Below are 17,795 nucleotides of genomic sequence, written 5' to 3'. Positions count from 1 at the left end.
GGCATTGTCACGTGTCAATTCGCATATATTAGAGGGTGAAGAATTCTGGTGTTCACGATGTTGCACATTAAAGCAGTTTGAACAGTTTTATAAATTGAACTATATAATGAAGAAATATGTAAATCGAGAAAGAAGTGTCAAAGGCGACTGAGAAAACTCTACTACTTGGTCTACTTCTCAGCCTTGACATCAAAGCGGTCCAGGTTCATGACCTTGGTCCACGCAGAAATGAAATCCTTCACAAACTTCTCCTTCGCATCAGCACTACCGTAGACCTCAGAAATAGCACGCAGCTCAGCGTGAGATCCGAAGACAAGATCAGCGCGGGTAGCAGTCCACTTGACAGACTTGGTGGCACGGTCAGTACCAGTCCAGATCTCACCCTGGCTGTCCTTCTTGGCCCATGAGTAGGCTGGGGAGAGAAGGTTGACGAAGAAGTCGTTGGTGAGTTGGCCCTTCTTCTCGGTGAGAATACCGTTGGATGAACCGTCGTAGTTGGCGTTCAAGGCACGGAGACCACCGACAAGGACAGTCATCTCGGGAGGAGTAAGGGTAAGAAGAGCAGCGCGGTCGACAAGGATCTCCTCAGTGCGAGCACGGGCAGTTCCATGTCCGTAGTTGCGGAAACCATCAGCAAGAGGCTCAAGGTAACCGAACTGAACGAGATCAGTCTGGTTCTGAGTAGCGTCAACACGGCCAGGAGTGAAGGGAACCTCGACGTCCTTGAAGCCAGCAGCCTGGGCAGCCTTCTCAATAGCAGCAACACCACCGAGGACAATCAGATCAGCGAGAGAAACCTTCTTGGAGCCGGACTTGGAATTGAAGTCCTTCTGGACCTTCTTCAGGGCAGAGAGGACCTGCTTGAGCTGCTTGGGGTTGTTGCTGACCCAGTTGACCTGAGGCTCAAGAGCAATACGGGCACCGTTGGCACCACCACGCTTGTCAGTTCCACGGAAAGTAGAAGCAGAGTTCCAAGCAGTAGAAACAAGCTTAGAAACATCAAGACCATCAGCAGAGAGGATAGCAGACTTGAGGCTAGAAATATCAGCCTCGCCAATGATGTCGCCCTTTCGCTCAGGGAGAGGATCCTGCCAGATGAACTTCTCCTTAGCGACCTCGGGGCCAAGGTAGCGAGAGACAGGACCGAGATCACGGTGGAGGAGCTTGTACCAGGCGCGGGCGAAAGCAGCGTTCAACTCCTTGGGGTTGTCGTGCCAGCGCTTGCAGATCTTGAGGTACGAGGGGTCGTTGATGAGGGCGAGATCGCTGGTGAGCATGGTGGGGCGGCGGAACTTGCCCTTGACGAAGGGGTCGGGGTACTCGAGCTTGCCGTTGAGAGCTTCCCATTGCTTGTGGCCTGCGGGGCTCTCGACGAGGGTCCAGTTGTTGCCGAGAAGAGACTTGAGGAAGTGGTTGCTCCACCTGGGACTTGTTAGTAAGAGTGAGAGTAGAATGTAGGGAGAGGAACGTACTTGGTGGGAGTGGTGGACCAGATAACCTCAAGACCACTGGTCATCTGGTCAGGACCGTTACCCTCGTTGACGCTGTTGTGCCAGCCAAGACCCATCTCTCCAAGGTCAGCAGCCATGGGCTCAGGGCCAATGTTCTTAGCAGGAACAGCACCATGAGTTTTGCCCAGGGTGTGACCACCAATGATGAGAGCAGCAGTCTCCTCATCGTCCATACCCATACGGCCAAAAGCAGTACGGATATCAAGAGCAGAAGCCTTAGGATCAGAGCTTCCATCAGGACCCTCGGGGTTAACATAAATGAGACCAAAGTGCGTAGCACCAAGAGGCTTCTCGAGCTTATCGGCACGCTCGTAAATGTCTGTGCTACCGTTGTAGCGAACGTCGTTACCCTTGGGGACAAAGGTGGACTCGGCACCCCAGTAGATGGACTCATCGGCCTCCCAGGTGTCAGCGCGACCACCGGCGAAACCAAGGGTCTCGAAGCCGCTGTGCTCGAGGGCGACGTTGCCGGCGAGGACCATCAAGTCAGCCCATGAGATCTTGCTGCCATACTTTTGCTTGATAGGCCCTGTGATTTGTTAGACTTTGGGGGTTTGTGTGACGGCTGTGTAACGTACAGAGCAGACGGCGAGCCTTGTCCAGGTTCTGGTTGTCGGGCCAGCTGTCGAGAGGAGCAAATCGTTGTTGACCCTGTGGATATCAGCAAAACACTCGAGAATATGGCATTGAGTTCATGGCTCACCATTCCGGAGCCACCTCGGCCGTCCATTGCGCGGTAGGTACCAGCGCTGTGCCATGACATGCGGATGAAGAGACCGCCATAGTTACCATGGTCAGCAGGCCACCAATCCTGAGAATCAGTGAGAAGTGCATTGAGATCCTTCTTCAAAGCAGCAACTACCAAAAAAGTAAGCAAAAATCCTTCAATCCCAGGATGAGTGAAACTTACAGTCCAGAGACTTGAAAGCCTCAGTGTAGTCGAAATCAGCACCCAATGGGTTATACTGAGGCGAAAACTGCCTCAAGACATCCAGTCTCAAAGCACAAGGCCAAAAGTCCCTGGATCGGGTACCGCCACCAGCCTGGTTGCTAGCGACGCGGCAGATGCCAAAGTCCTCGGGGATTTCTCTCGGGGGAACAAGATTAGTGTCTGTGGCGCGCTTGGCAAAGGGGCAGCCCTGGCTAGCGGCCAGAGGCACGAGGCCAGAAGCCAGCAGAAGTGATTGTACGTGCATGGCTAAGAGTATGTGCTGTGAGGTGTGAACAGACAGACGAACAGACTAGAAAAATGGGCGGATTTATGTTTGGTTTTGTACCCGTAGTCAAGAGGCAAGAAAAAGAAGGTTACAGTGACGATCTACAGGGGCTGCTACAGCGCCAAGTCGGCAGTGTCAGTGGTATAGGGCCTTATGCAACAGGTCAGACGCTCGGATTAGCAATCGAGGCTCAGTTGCAGTGCATCTTAGTCTAGCCATTCGCGCATGGATCAAGGCCAGGCCAGGGTTTAGCAGTGCTGCGGTATCACAAGGATAAACCCAGCTTTTTCTTGCCTCTTCTAAGCAGTGTAATCCACACCAACGTCACTGACCCCTCTTGGATGTTTCTCAGATAGTGATAGGCGGTGACGATACTGGAATCAGATGTCTCGTCCGTGGATTTGTTCTTGTGGAGACGGAGAAATCTTGGGTGCTAAGGCAAAAAGATCCCTGATAAGCGGCAATGCCAATCAAATCACACGCACCAACTGCCGACAGGGATGGTAAATCACAGGATTTCTATTGGTTTACGTGAGACTTGGTCCATACTGAGAAGGTGGTAGCTTAATATAAACTTTTGGAGAAGAGAGCAGTGAAACACATGGTTTAGAGTTTATCATTTACCCTTGAGGAATTGAACTTATGCACGTTGTTTTCTTTATAATTTTCAGTAGAAGCTGATTAAGCTGTCTCTGTTGGAGATAGATTGGGCAGAATAATTCTTTAATCGCCCTGCCAAGAGGTGATTATCCCACATATGATCCGACTACCCACTCTTGCTCACCCTGCCGTACCGCGACCAATCGGAATATTGTGAAACAGATTAGCTAGGTAAACGATCAATGCCGTGAGCGCGGGCCGGAGTAAAGGTCCTTGAGAGGAGCAGAGGCAAACATCTTTGGGTGCAGTGTCACCTCGGGCTCTTCCCAAGTTCCCGATTACAGTGCAGTACGTAGTAAGCCGAGACAAATTGAGCTGGCCTCGTCTGCTGTACAACCCCGTATTTTGCGAATGCAGATGACTTTTGTGTATCTAATTTGCAAATTATCTGACCGCAGGGCTCGAGCTTGCTGACAATAAGCTCATCTCATCCCTGCCAGTCGCTTGGTCGTCAGCAGTGATTATTCGTCCTTTGATTCGCACAGCTTGTTGCTTGGCTCATTTATCATCACAACAGACCAGAAAAATAAGCATACGCAGTCACAAACTGCGGTCGCATTCTGGGTCCGGTCGATCCATGTACCCGAACCATTGGGCCATACAATTCTCAACAAGTCATCACCAACAAAGCAATTAAAATCTGCATCCTCACCTTTTACCAAGACATTTTTTGCTAATAATAGCAATGCCCTTCTGCAGCCGACATCTTGGCTTCACAAATCCCGCAGGTCAAATGGTCTGATCCAGCATGGTAATTCCCTTGTGATCGATCCTGTAAACCATCCAATATCACGTTCAGAAAAACGAATTCTTTGGGGTTTCATGCAGCGGCAACTCTATCTAGAATGTCACATCCCGCTCTGCGAGCCCATTGGCCCTCGCTACGCAGTGGCAATTTCGCCCGGCCGTCCTATCCCTGATCCCAGGTCTTTATCAACGATTTATCAGTAGGATTCAACGGTTTTCCCCTCTCAAAGAAGAAGCTGCAAAGATGCAAGTTCCTCTTCCTTTCTGCATCGACATGGCGCAGCCGCAGCGATGCAACTTTTCTCAACAGAGCCGCGACCCTGCATAAACACATAATCACGATCCCAGCCACAAAACGGTGAATCAATTCGTGCGATTTCTTAACCGACCTTAGTAGAAACTCTATTATTAGCTCTGCGCGCATTTGGGTACCTGCATTACTATTGAGTGCCACTTCATAGGATCTTTGTTGCAGCAGCAAGCTTTCCATGGATGTCTTTTTGAGCAGTGCCCTGAATGGACATACCGTATGGTGCAGGTCCAGAAAATTGATTTGGAATCATGCGGAGTAAATTAGGCAGTCGAGGTAAGCTAAACAGGGCAGAGGTGAATTGTGCGGGGGGAGAAACATCATCACGCGAGGGCAGGGGGGCAGGGGTTATAGCGCTCGCTTCGCCACTGTTGACCTTGGAATTGCTGAGCGCTAAACCTTTTCCGGTTATTGGAAGCGTTCTGAATGTCTTCAAAGTTTATGGTTTTCGTCAATAGTCTTTGCTGCTATTCGCTCGTCTCACGATGGTTTTGGTTTAAGTACGGATAGCGGCAAGTATGCAGCTTGACATGGAGTCAGGACGCGTTGCACTCGTATGACGAGATGGGCCTTACCCTAAACCGTAGAGTTTAGTTGCTTTGCGGGGAAGTGACATGCTCCGAATACCCTCAATTGGGGGATAGTCGCGGGATAGCGACAATAGCATTTCGGCATGATGATGCGGTAATTGATAATTCAACCATATCTTCGGTCCGACAGTTGTCCTGCTCTTCGGCATCATCGGCAGCATCATAATATCACTGCAATATAACCATACTCGTCGTACGTCGTTCATTAGAGTTTCCATCATTAGCATTAAACATTAGTCGCCACGGTATGTCCCGCATCAATCTCCAGGGTATATCCTTCTCTCAGTACCTGGTCTATCCCAATTAAGATGTCGCTTATCGTGATATCCTCTGTTCGCACCCAATTCTATCCAAATAGCCTTTTCTATCCTTTGAAATAGCCATTCCTCTCGTTGATTGAAACACCGAAGATGTCCCTCTCCCACCGGAGGCATATTGTTTCGGAAATTGGAGTTTCTCGGCATCGACCTCGACTTTGATCGGCATATCATCCTCGTATTGCTCTTCCTCGTTGTCGCTGCGTGTATCCTCTGCATTTCCACCACGAAGCACTCGGATGACCAACTTGACGATCATGACGAACCATAGAAGCATAAGTACCTCGAGGAACAGAAGTCCGCTCAGGAATAGTGTCTTGATCGTGTAGTCGTAGCATACCCTCCCATTGGTGTAGATCAATGGTTCAAGCATATAGAAATAGCCATTTGCCGGAACCTCTTGAGGACCAATGATGTTCTTTCCTGAGCCAATGAAGCACTTCGGTCCAGCGATGACCAGACTATGCGCGTAAACAGACCAGCATACCATCGGGAACGCAGTATGGCGGCACAGCACCCAGCTTACAACGAACGCGCCAAACGTAAAGTCGCACAAAGACTGTAGCTTCATGTACTTCAGGCACTTCGCGATCGAGAAAACTAGATCATTAAAGTCCATGAGGATCAGAACAACGTTGCCAACGCGAGTGAGGCCATATCTGTAAGAGCAGTACACCAGAGCAATCGTGACAACGTGGTGAGAGAGCATCTGCCAGTGATCCTTGCGACGCTTTTCAATGTTGATGACAATCATCTGCTGAAGCCAGAAAGCCAATTGCGCCAGCATGTAAATCTTCATCAGCCCGGATATTTCGCGATTCGGCCAATTCGTCCACATAGCCTGAAGATCCAACCAATACGATGAAGACGCATAGATGCACTGCCGACATTAGTTAAAACCCTTTTAATTGGTAGAGGCCTCAATCATACCATGCCAACAGACCAGCAAGTGGAATAGTAAACCACCATCCAAGCCTGTTCCTTGAACCGCATGGATCTAGCCCTCCCCAGTCCCCAGGCGGCCGCCAACGGGTCCAGAACGAACCGCATAGTAGCATCCCGCAGACCCGTCAACACCACAATCAGAACGGCCACCAGGTAATTATCATCGAACCCGACGCCATACTCCCCCGTGAATTCGTCTCGGTACGAGAGCGACGTGAGTTTAGCGGTGAGGGGACGTGTAATACTGTTGCATTGCGCGATGAGCAGAGGGGCTAGAATACCGAGGCATATGCCTAAGAAAGTCAGTATTGTGGAAACGGCGCCGAGTGGGATAGTTTTTCGTATATTTACCGATTTGGTTATCGATAAGCCATTGCTTTAGGGATGTTTGTTCTTGACATCGCTTTGAGCGTAGTTTTGCTGCCATATCGACTTTTCCTAATTGATACGGAAGAAAGAGGGGAATCTTGAGAGGGTTGAGATTTATATGGTCTCGGAAATAAAATGGAAAAGCTGGTCATTTAAACGATAACTTTGTCTTAAGGTTTTGTGGCCGTGAAATAAGGTGATCATCGACTCACGTATGGGACCATCACGCCGCCCGCGGGGATCCGACATGATTTGCGAAAAAAGAGCCGAGTAAATGCGAAAAATATTGGATGTTTAATTGGGATGCGCGTATGAAATGATCGACGTGTTCGTGTTCGGAGCTAATGGGTAGGTTTTTAAGGGTCGCATCTTGGATCATGAGCTTATCTGGCATGATGGGAGATCTGTTGAAACTTAGTTTGCTCAACGTTTGCGCTTTGACGTTGATCGACTGATGGGTTGGTTGAATGGCAGCTCGTGATCGGATTGAAGAGGATTTGGAATCGTTGAGATTGCAACTACGCCGCTGATTGCTGGCTCTAAAGTTAGACTTTAGGCTGCTAACACATATGACGAGGACACGATATCCTTTTTCACAATAAAAACTTCTGCCCAAAAAGCTTCCAAAAAGCTTCCAAGATGACCGATAAATCTTTTAAGATTGGGCTAGAACACTATGACGTTCTTACCGCTGTTCCTACCGGCTAGATATTCTTGTCTCATCTTCTCAGCATCTTTAGGCTTCCATTCCTTGATCTTAACTTGAATGTTATGCTTCACTACCAAGTTCAACAGTTCTTCAGTATCATCGGTATCGGCGACAAGAGAGCCTATCAGATTGATATCACGAAAGATGACGTTCTGATAAGACATGGTAATGCCCTTCTCAGGCTGACCCAGAAGAACCATAGTTCCGTGCTTGCGCGTCAACTTTGCTGCGAGATCAAACGCAGCGGGAGCATCGGTTGCGATTATTGTGGCATCAAGACCAGGGTAGTCGCCTTTTATATTGTTGGTGATCTTCTCCATGGAAGTTTCAGCTGGATCGGTGGAGAGAATGCAAACATCGGGCTTCAGATTGTAAGATGCGACAAGGTCTAGGGCATCTTGCTTGACATCGATAGCGGCGACTCTATACCCCTACGCGTGTTCAGAGTGGTGCTGAAGTACCGTTGAGGGATCCGACATACCATCGCTTTGGCAACTTGGGTCCCAATATGGCCAAGCCCACCAATGCCGACGATACCAATCGAGCCACCGGCTGGGACCTGCGCTCTCTTGATACCTCCGTATACTGTGATGCCAGCGCACATCATACAAGCTGCCGTAGGGAAGTCGAGCGAGTCTGGAAGTTTGACAGTAAATCGAGCGTCGCTGAGAACGATAAGCGCTGTGAAGCATGACATGCCGGCATAATGCGAAAGGAAGTACTCACGCTGCCATGTACTCTGCCCAAGCCCCATCCGCCGTGATACCTTTCATCAGTGGGCTATCGCAGTATATCGGGCTACCGGTCTTACAGTCGGGACACTTCCCTATCATCGCATGAGCACATAAATCTCCGCGTGAGAGAATGCCTTACCGCAACAGCTGTCAAAGTTGAGGCAGCCTACGCGATCACCCTTCGCGAACCCATGAACATCAGAGCCGACTTCAACTACAACTCCAGCTGGCTCATGAGATCCAATGAAAGGCAGTTTAGAGCCAAACGCATTTTCAAGGGCCATACAGTCAGTATGGCAAAAGCCGCCCGCCTTGATTTGGACGAGCAATTGATGAGGCTTAGGCTTCGGCTTATCGACCTCAGAGACGGTGTAAGGGGAGCCGAATTCCTGGATCTGAATAGCCTTCATGATTATGCGTTTTCCGTTACGATGCCGGTGGTTGTTTGTCAAACGTTGACTTCTGTTCCATTTTGGAGTCCAGAGCTGGATTGGTCCTCAAGGGACCTACGTCATACAACGCCAGCTAGACTAGTGACGGAGACGCGCTAGACAACTCAACTACATATTGCTAGAGATCTACTTATATTACCTACAAGATTCGAAAGTCTGCGAAATAATGGCAAAAAGCAGGTTTGTGAAAGGGCTTGTATATAATTAGGCCATGAAAGATTGAGTAAAAGATTCGTGGTATCATCGCGGAAAAGATATGTTCAGCTCCAACTTTCCAGGATGGATGAAGCGCCACTCGGTCCTCTATCCCTCACAATAATATGTGATTGTTGTAAAACGGCGTGTCTCTCAACCATACTTCGTAGCATCATGTACTGAACTCAGACTCAGGCTCTTCCTGTCTTGCGTTGAGGAACTCAAGTGCAAGATAGTATCATCATAGTTCATGTACTGAAAAGAACAGATTTAGGGTGTTGAGAACCCGCATGACGAACACGACGGTTCGTCTGTGTCCCCAGTTCCCCCCAAAAAAGTAAATTCGAGCTCAGACTGAACCGTTCGCACCACCCTGGTTTCATAAATTCAGGATGATACGGGTACGACAGCAACATCACCGCTCATGGACCGAAGGATCAAAAAGTTCATGTGTTGTTTGGCATGAACCCGTATAAATGCCCTAAAGGGTCATTCACCCAGTCCGCAACAGTCCCAGCTGGACATAAGACCTCGAAAGAAAACCAACGAGTTAGGCGGATCAGACCTTAGACTAAATAAGTACATTCGGAGCATGCTGTTGGAAACAGCTTAGTGAGGGCCGTTCTTATATGATAAGAAATATTCCAAGTCTGTGATGGGCAGTGATACCCTTTTTATACTTGCGAGGCGGGCTGCGATAAGGTTTGACCTCTGGCCATAAAAATACTAAGCTTTTTAGATCTACAAATATTTTCGACAGCTCTGTTCTTCTCATCGTGCCACGTAGCAAACTTTGCGAGGCGGAACAATAAATCTGCAAACTCAGACTGAACCTTTCGCATTCTCAAGACAAAAGTCATCGAGAGTCGCGCCGGTATAACAGTATCATCATTGTTCACTTGACATTCAGAGCACTTTATTTTGTTGACTGTATCTTTGGATCACAAGATACGTCCCCCCAAGTTCGGACCTTTGCTTCATACAAGTCCGTTGTCCCGCTGCATCATTCCCTGATTTCTGTTAGCAACGTTCTTCCTCATGCGCAGCTCCATTTTTGATTGAAAACTCGAACATTTCAGAGTCCCAAATCTGGGACAATAAGTTGGAACGGCTCACGAATTGCCATCCCAAGTCGAACGCGATGCTCATGGACTCTGTGGTGCTCTCCAAGAGGGAGATGGCGGTGCAGTGGCTTGTGGTCTCACCAAGATGAGATCGCACGTGAAGCCCGGAACGTCAACTCCGCAACAACGCGCAGAACGACAACAAGAAGGGAAGGAACGACAACAACATTCCCCCACCTGCCCAAGAACATGAAAGGAGAAGGGTACTTAAGTTGCAAATGCTCAACCACTTACCAACAGCAGTCAGTGATGAGAACTGAATAGACATCGTTGGATCCCTGAAATGACCATAACGAAAGTTGAAGCCGTTCTTAATGTGAACAGAACTTCTGAGACTACAACGGACAGTCAAGTGCTTGTCTCCCTTTTTATACATACAATCACCACCAAAAACTCTTTTTTGAGCACGCCACGTCGCAAAGTTTGTCGCGCTGCTGCAAAATCGTGTCCAATCGACCTTAACAATTTTGCACTAAAGTTTGGTGGGCGCGTGTTAGTGGGGCCGGCGCGAAAGCATGTGACAAGTACCTCCAGTTCCTGCTGTCACTCCGCCCTGGATGGTCGGACTGGTAAAATGCTGAGAATCGACAGGACGATTAATGCGATAGACGGGGATTCAAGTGTCGCAAACGCCGCAAATTCCTCCTGTTCCGACATGCTCATGGGCTTACTTGAATGGGACTCGGATTTTTGAAGTTTTTGTTCGACTTGCATCCTGCGTGGTTCGGGCCCAGGGAGCCATCAAGATTTCTTGACGCAAACTCTACCATTAATCAACCTATGAGATAACATGTACATGCGAGCTTATGCTTAAAATGTCGTGGCTGTGAACCTGCATTCGAAAGTTTGACTGGGGGCAACTACCGCCATTGGTCATGTCGCATGTCACTCAATGCTTCGACAATCAGGATTTTTTTACGGTACAGACAGAACATACTACAGAAGTATACTCACTGAACTGAATCCCTTGTGTAGGCATTCTGCGACAGTAAGAACGTTTCTTGAACGAGGTCGTCAATTACAAAGCGTCAGAAGGAACAAGACGCCCAGGTTAGACCTTGATCGACCTCATGTGGATACGGGCTCGAACCTCTCGCTCAAAGCAGTCTCCACTGTTATCACTGCTGTATTGAAGCTTATTCGAGTCTGGCAGAAAATCTTTCTCCCCTGGTGAAGGCACTTCTTGGTACCGAGGCTCACCAATTATGGTTGCCCCCTGATGCATCAATAGCTTGTGCAATGTCCCAGAGTGACAACAATACAATGCCCGTAAACTGTTATAAGATGAGTTTCCAAGATTGAGTTCAAGAGTCGTATTGTGTATTATATCAGTCAGTGATGAATGTTGGTGAACAGATCTCGGTCTGGAGGATCACTGCCAAATCCATGCAACTCGACCAACGCTATTACTCCGAGACATGACCAAAGGCGAATCCACTTAATACGACCAAAAGATAGAAAGCGCTTAAGTCTCGCCCGAGAGAATGTCACGATTGCTGGAATTATTTTATGAATTGTTTTGACTTGATCAGCTCGGTGAATAAGTCAACACCAAGACCAGTAAGCCCTCGTGAACTTGAAATCATATACCTTCTGTAGTACCATATTGAACGATACTCTCGTAATTCATTTGGAGATTCAACTCCTTTCTGTGCCCCTCCTGCCGCCCTACTTGATTCAGTCACTAAACCCCCCTTTTGTTGTTGGTTGTGCGCATTGCCAAGTTGTACCATGTAAGCCGGATGATAAATCTTCCATCCCATGCTACACTTGATTGGCCAGAGCAGATGCTGGTCAGTCATGCCTCGTCACTTATAAGACGCATTTCGTGCCGGAACACAGAGTCTTTCCCTTCTCCTTCATTTCCTTTCTATCACCAGATTTAGGCCACTTCGTTTTCACTCCTAGATCAACATGGCTTCTAGCACAAACACTGTTTGGGTCGTAACTGGCGGCAACAGAGGCATTGGCCTTGGTCTCGTCAAAGCTCTCCTGGCTCGACCCTCCGTTACCGTCATCGCTACTGTTCGTAACGGCAAAGCTCGCGCAACTCTCCAAGATGCTACTGTAGATCTCGTCAAGGGTGACGACGCGGTCTTGAGCATTGTCCAGTTGGACTTCACCACCGCGCTCTCCCCTGACCAGATCCGCAACGTGTTCGACATTGATCACGTCGATGTTCTTATCAACAATGCTGCCGCTAGCTTCAAATCCTATCGTGTACTCGACATCCCGACCCATGACCTTCGCTCCGCGTTCGAGATCAATACAATCGGTCCCCTTACAGTTGTCCAGGGAATTTGGCCCTTGTTGCAAAAGTCATCTGCACCCAAAGTGGTCAACGTCTCATCCTCTGTTGGCTGCATCACCTACCACGAAGTTGTCGGTGGTTCATATGGACCCAGCAAGGCTGCCTTGAACTGGCTTACGCGTGCCCTCCATCTTCAGAATGAAGGGCTGGTTGCTTTCGCACTCCACCCTGGGTTTGTTGATACGGAGATGGGTGAGTCTGCTGCTACGGAGTGGGGGTTTCCCCGTGCTATGCTCGAGAGTGTTGAGAAAGCCGTGAAGGGAAGTCTTGGAATCATTGATGGTGCTACGCGAGAGACTGTCTCGGGTAAGTTTGTTAGTTACAAGGGACAAGAGCTTCCCTGGTAAGCCAACTCTTTGAATAGTTAAATGTTCGAATGAGCGATTTATACACCCAACTTCTTATCATTAATACTTACATCCATCAGTGCTCCGCTACCCTGATGGCAATTTCACTGCTCTGATCCACATAAGTAGACAGCAGATCAACTATCGTGCTGTAACCCCTCTTTGCAGCTATCGAAAGTGCTGTGTCGCCCCTGTTATCAACTGCGTGTATATCAGCCTTCCCCGTCGCGAGAAGTACCCTCACGGTCTCCTCAGTACACGTCTCAGCCGCGTACATTAGCGGAGTCCTGCCCCACGGATCCTTCATGTTCATACCATACTTGCCCGAATAGTGAAGTATACTCATCACCCAAGTGTTCCCTTTTCCAATTGCCCACCAGAACAACCTCTGTGCAGTCTTTTCGTCTACCTGGTGGATGTCAAACCGTGCCGAATCGAGTAGTAGCTGAATCATGCGATCCTTCCGGTTTTCCAAAGCCAACAAAAAAGCTGTTCTCCCTGCTTTGTCCCTGAAACTTACATTAACTCTATCGCTGCTGAGAAGAACCTTAACAACATCTTCTTTGTTGCTCTGAATAGCCCATAATAGTGGTGTCTGTCCTTCAGCACCCTCCTGATGGACATCTACCCAGCTTTCTTCGAGAAGCAGCTTAATCATTCCTAACTTCCCACCTTTGATAGTCCACCAGAGGCATTTCTGCAATCCATCGGGGGGCCAGATGTGGGTGCAAAACACTGATTCGGATAGGGACAAAACCATACACATAACTTGGAACTCATCTGTAATAGACTCCAGGCGGAATGGTATTCCCTCAAAGTTCCCGAGATTAACACCAACGTTTCCTGTATCGAGGAGCAGCTTGGCAATATCGAGACACCCAAGCTGAACAGCGAGAAAGAATGGGGTTTTCCCGTCTTTAGTCCTGACACTAACATCAATACTGCCCTTACTGAGAAAGAGATCAACCATATAGTAGTCCCTTTCGTACACTGCTTGCAGGAATGGCGATGTCTTTCTTTGCCAACTTTGGTTGGCTAGTTTGATGATGTCTGCGTCCCTCTGTAACAAAATGTCCACAAATTCAAGGTCGCTCATCTCGACAGCTTGGTATAACAACTCATGTAATGTCAAAATCCCCCGGCTCTTTTCCACAAATAAAAGCGCAAGGTCAACCTGAGAAGTTCGTATAACCAGATCAAGGGCTGTCATGCCTCTGGCGTTCTCTGTAAAAATTGTGTCAGGTGAGTCCCGAATCAAGACTCTCACAATATCGACTTGGCCGGTCTCAATAGCTAGCAGTATTGGAACTGCATCGCCATGGTCTCTCAGGTTTGCCGAAGAGCTGTGTGACAATAGGAGGCTGACCGCCGCCGTGTTACCTCCGCGTACAGCCGCAAATATCGCTTCTTCATCTTCATATTCATCTTCATCCTCATCGATATCGCTGTAATCGTCAATCTCGACACCGGTAAATCGCCTTGTATTCCCACCTGCTTGAAGTAGAATCTTCAAAAGCTCATGTAAGATGTGACCATCATCATTTGCCCGAATTAAACACTGCGTTGCAAAGAAGACAGCTCCCTCAAGTTCTGAGCCCCCTTTGATGAGTTGAGACACGAGAGCTTTATTCCGTTGACTTATGGCATAAAACACTAGCGACTTCTCGTGTTTGATCTCGGCACCTGCATCGATCAAGCTTCGGATTATTTCGTCGGCTCGAATAGAAACGGCTAGGCTCAAAGAAGTATCACCATCAACAGTGGTGTTATTTACGTGACCGAGGTATCTGCGTGGTACTACAGAGCCACTTGGCCAGTCTTCTGAAGCAACGGAGTCAATCTCAGTCTGCCACGTCTTCGACCGCTCCAATATCATGAGGGCCAACTCTTGACGGTCCTCTCGTAGAGCAAGTTGGAGAGGCGTGTTTCCTTCAAGATCCTCAGCATCTAAGTTTGAGCTTTCCCTCTGGAGTAAAGTATTCACCAGACTAGCAGAACCAAACGCTATCACGAGGTGAAGAACCGAGGCGCCGAGAAATGGCCAGCCCCTAGGCGCATGAGTGCCCTCAGGGTCCATTATTCTCCATATTTTTGCGAGCATCCCAAGGCGTTCTGGTTGATTCCATTGAATGAGTGTTACTAAGTCAGCCTGGCAAATGGCCCCCTCCTCAACGCCCCTAATATGGTCGAGAAGAAATGTCACTCCGTATGGTAGCAGTGGGAAGGTCGCTGAGAGTTCTCTCGGGATAGATCGTTTCCGTTGAGTATTTCTTCCAAGGTTAAATATCTGAGAAAAGACCTCGAGATCTCAAAATGGCCGGCTCCCAGCTGGTGACCTAGATAGTGACCCTTCTTCAATATTGGTAAGAAACTTCTGAGCAACAAAATCTGCAGCCGATTGATGTATGAACTGAGCCTCCCGGCTCCATTCTTCACCCCCAGGCTCATATTGCTCATAGACGTCACGATTCTGAAACTCCACAAGGCCCCTGGAGATATGCCGGACACGCATCTCGAACTGGGATACGCAATCCGACCAGTTACCACGAGCTCTAAGTTCCGAGACTGTTGTATAGGTCATTTCTTGATCAGTAGCGAGTGCCTCTCGAAGCTCTTGAGCTGATAAGGGTCGTTTGGTGTAGACAACCCACTGAAATAGCTTTTCCATCTGCTTGTGCTTATCCTTGGTTGCTCCCCTCAATATGAAGTCGTACAGGTCGTCGAGATCTGGTGGGATAGTCGAAATCATGTTAAGTAGATCCTCGGTTCTGGCGCCAGTGGCGTCTTCATCGAGTATCATATTTGTGATGAGCATTGCCCATTGAAAGCCTCCATGGGCCTTCAGCATGATCTCTTTCTCGATCTCTTGACGCTTCTCGACTGGCTGAAGTTCCTTGAGTCGGCCTTCAATAACAAGTCTGATGTCTTGGTCATTCTTCTCTTCCACGTAGACCCTTGCCATCGTCTCATGGCCAAGTATGGGGAAATGTCTCGACGAAAAACAGATCCTGACCAAGGATTCCTCATGCCGGGCATTCTCTATAAGACTCTTGAGTGATACCAGTAGGCGCTTAGCATCTTCCTCTCCACACTCATCAAGTGCGTCAACGAATATCACCACTGATTGGTCTTTAGTTCCTTCGATCAAAAGCCTGGATAGGAATTTCTCCAGTTCCTTTTCATTCCATTGCCAACCGTTCTTCTGTTCATGCGACCCATATCGCTTCTGTTTATCTTGAAAAACTTCAGTGAGCTCGGCAAGGTATTTTGGAAACGACATAAGTAGGGAATTAAGTAAGGCTCGAAATATGCCTAACGGCGTTCTTTGAAGTGGTGTCCCCCGTCCATGGATGAAAAAGGGAGCGATGATCTCCCCAGACTTTCTACGGTTCATCGCATCAACAGCAAATTTCATGAGGAACGATTTACCTGTTCCAGGATAGCCTTTAATCCAGAAGAGTCCACGAGATGAATTCATCCACCTCTGATATTTGTGATCTTCTATAAGCCAATCGCAAGTGTCATTGGCATAAGAAATTTCAGAGTATCTGTGCTCTTGCTCAGGAAAAGACAGCGACTTCAGGCATTCTACATCGTATCAGCAGCTAGTCATAGAAATCTATCAGGAATCATACCCTGCTCGTCACTCGAAAGTTGAACACAAACTGAAAGAAACGTAAGTATGTTGAGCATTTATCTATCGAAATCTGGCTTCAAACCTTGTGGCCCCCCTCCTATACGTCCAACGCCAGGGCGTCCTCGTGTTATACCAAGTATAGGACGAAGGGCAACTAGCACCCTTCGGTATAGTTGATCATGCACACCACTGTATTTCACCATCTCAGAGTGGTTACGGTTGATGGGGTGCTGCTTCTGACAGCCGCACGTTGCCGAAAATACTTCAACCAGCACTTCACTTGGCCCAGACATCTCCCACCTGCCGTTTACCTGAATGAGATGTTAAGAAAATGTGAATATCATGTAAGTTTTAGACGAACGTACCCAAATCGCGGTTGGAGACTTTTCTGTTTCGTAGAAAGATACAACAGAGAGACTTCTCGCTTTTGATATTTTATCGAACTCGATTTGTAAGCGATCAAGGAGAGAAGAATTCTTGTTAAGGGATTCAAGGAGTGCCCGATTAGGATTATCCTTTACCAGAGGAACAAGGCACTGAACTGCAAGACCTCGATGGGGAACACCAAAAAAGGCAAAGCCGGCTATGGCGTTGAGAGGCGAAGCATCTGGCTCGAGGGGTTCATCTTTCAATATTCGTACGGTCTACGTCAACGGTAAGCAGGAGGATTCGTATGTGTCCATCTGAAAACTCTACCTCTTTGATGACAAGCCCACCCAGGCTGTGCCCGATGAAAAGTATGGAACGGGGTTGGTTTGGGTCCTGGAAATGTTAGTTGACAACGGGACTCGGAGAAATCTTTCGGGGCCGAATACACAAATATCCTCAAGGTCGACCTGTAATGTCCTTCCCAAGTCTGTCAAGCTTTGAAAAGATTCACTTCCGACGAGCTGGCTGTTGTAGCCGTAGGTTAAAATCCTTGCATTCGGGGTATCTGATGGAAGAGCATCTCGAAGCCAAACGAAACGGCCATTTTTTTCTTTGAATGACCCAAGAGCATGTCCCCCAAGGCCACAAACTGCTATCACGCTAGAGAGGAGTGTTAATACAAGTCAATCAAATGAATCAATTGACATCGACTTACTCGACATGGCACTCTGTGTCGCTTGCGCGATGAAAAGGCGTGAAACCTGTAAAGTGTGTATCGAAAGCAAGAGACCTGCCGAAATCGAAATCGTTATCTTCCGATAGGTTGAAATTCCACTCGTCTTTAGAGTGATCAGATAAGGAGTCTGGGATAGAAGGAAAGCTAAGTGTAGCTATCTTGCTGTTTGGGTCGGTGGGAGAACGTGCAAGCGAGTAGACAGTAGGACTAGCGTTTGGCTCCAGTGCAAGGGTCTTCTGAACGAGGCTGCAGACCTCATTCCTAGTCTCGTATTCAAGTGGAATACCCCGTAGTCTAAAGTTTTTGTGGTTACTTGCTGCCATCGCTGATTCTGCCTGTGTCGCGGGTAAAGACCAGCATGCTCGAACATAACTGAAAGAAAGAGAAAGAATTTGATTCTGAGTCGAGAGAGGCATGCATGTCGCTTACTGGCACTTTTCTGCGGCTGAAGGCTGGAATAGGCGCCCAGAATACCTTGTATGCATGGGTTAGGGGGTGGATGGCCGCCCGGCGAA

General features: G+C 48.3%; 7 protein-coding genes across 9 annotated transcripts; 2 read left to right on the top strand and 5 right to left on the bottom strand.

Annotated features, from left to right (window-relative positions):
• Positions 1-24: 24 nt before the first annotated feature.
• FOXG_17180 (catalase-peroxidase 2) lies at positions 25-3,118 on the bottom strand. 2 transcript variants are annotated; one of them, XM_018397198.1, is made up of 5 exons: positions 2,422-3,118; positions 2,215-2,369; positions 2,090-2,162; positions 1,473-2,040; positions 25-1,422 (listed from the first exon to the last, which is right to left on the bottom strand). In XM_018397198.1, exons 1-5 carry the CDS (start codon positions 2,705-2,707, stop codon positions 171-173), a joined length of 2,334 nt encoding a protein of 777 aa, XP_018258249.1. In that variant the 5' UTR covers positions 2,708-3,118; the 3' UTR covers positions 25-170. The 2 variants fall into 2 exon arrangements, with proteins under 2 accessions (XP_018258249.1, XP_018258250.1); XM_018397199.1 differs by having other exon boundaries at positions 1,473-2,162.
• An 863-nt stretch (positions 3,119-3,981) lies between these two features.
• On the bottom strand, positions 3,982-6,825 carry FOXG_17179 (uncharacterized protein). 2 transcript variants are annotated; one of them, XM_018397196.1, is made up of 3 exons: positions 6,649-6,825; positions 6,283-6,590; positions 3,982-6,232 (listed from the first exon to the last, which is right to left on the bottom strand). In XM_018397196.1, exons 1-3 carry the CDS (start codon positions 6,722-6,724, stop codon positions 5,351-5,353), a joined length of 1,266 nt encoding a protein of 421 aa, XP_018258247.1. In that variant the 5' UTR covers positions 6,725-6,825; the 3' UTR covers positions 3,982-5,350. The 2 variants fall into 2 exon arrangements, with proteins under 2 accessions (XP_018258247.1, XP_018258248.1); XM_018397197.1 differs by having other exon boundaries at positions 6,283-6,825.
• Positions 6,826-7,024: 199 nt separating this feature from the next.
• Positions 7,025-8,830, top strand: FOXG_22773 (uncharacterized protein). Its single transcript, XM_018403186.1, has one exon. It carries the CDS (start codon positions 8,301-8,303, stop codon positions 8,658-8,660), a length of 360 nt encoding a protein of 119 aa, XP_018258245.1. The 5' UTR covers positions 7,025-8,300; the 3' UTR covers positions 8,661-8,830.
• Positions 7,333-8,072, bottom strand: FOXG_17178 (uncharacterized protein; the record flags this gene model as incomplete). Its single annotated transcript, XM_018397195.1, has 2 exons — positions 7,333-7,806; positions 7,857-8,072. 2 exons carry the CDS (start codon positions 8,070-8,072, stop codon positions 7,333-7,335), a joined length of 690 nt encoding a protein of 229 aa, XP_018258246.1.
• A 2,883-nt stretch (positions 8,831-11,713) lies between the features above and the next one.
• FOXG_17177 (uncharacterized protein) lies at positions 11,714-12,723 on the top strand. The gene has a single exon (XM_018397194.1). The coding sequence runs from the start codon at positions 11,795-11,797 to the stop codon at positions 12,536-12,538; it is 744 nt and encodes a 247-aa protein (XP_018258244.1). The 5' UTR covers positions 11,714-11,794; the 3' UTR covers positions 12,539-12,723.
• FOXG_22772 (uncharacterized protein) lies at positions 12,615-14,615 on the bottom strand (the record flags this gene model as incomplete). The annotated part of the gene is made up of 1 exon (XM_018403185.1): positions 12,615-14,615. The coding sequence occupies one exon, from the start codon at positions 14,613-14,615 to the stop codon at positions 12,615-12,617; it is 2,001 nt and encodes a 666-aa protein (XP_018258243.1).
• A 231-nt stretch (positions 14,616-14,846) lies between these two features.
• On the bottom strand, positions 14,847-17,645 carry FOXG_17176 (uncharacterized protein; the record flags this gene model as incomplete). The annotated part of the gene is made up of 7 exons (XM_018397193.1): positions 17,260-17,645; positions 16,991-17,204; positions 16,872-16,937; positions 16,541-16,819; positions 16,258-16,486; positions 16,174-16,203; positions 14,847-16,126 (listed from the first exon to the last, which is right to left on the bottom strand). The coding sequence occupies exons 1-7, from the start codon at positions 17,601-17,603 to the stop codon at positions 14,847-14,849; spliced, it is 2,442 nt and encodes an 813-aa protein (XP_018258242.1). The 5' UTR covers positions 17,604-17,645.
• Between the last annotated feature and the right edge of the window lie 150 nt (positions 17,646-17,795).

This window comes from Fusarium oxysporum, genomic scaffold (assembly GCF_000149955.1).
Source record: "Fusarium oxysporum f. sp. lycopersici 4287 supercont2.46 genomic scaffold, whole genome shotgun sequence".
NCBI lineage: Eukaryota > Fungi > Ascomycota > Sordariomycetes > Hypocreales > Nectriaceae > Fusarium > Fusarium oxysporum.
Note: the sequence above shows the minus strand (reverse complement) of the source record. Positions and strands in the feature narration are given on the sequence as shown.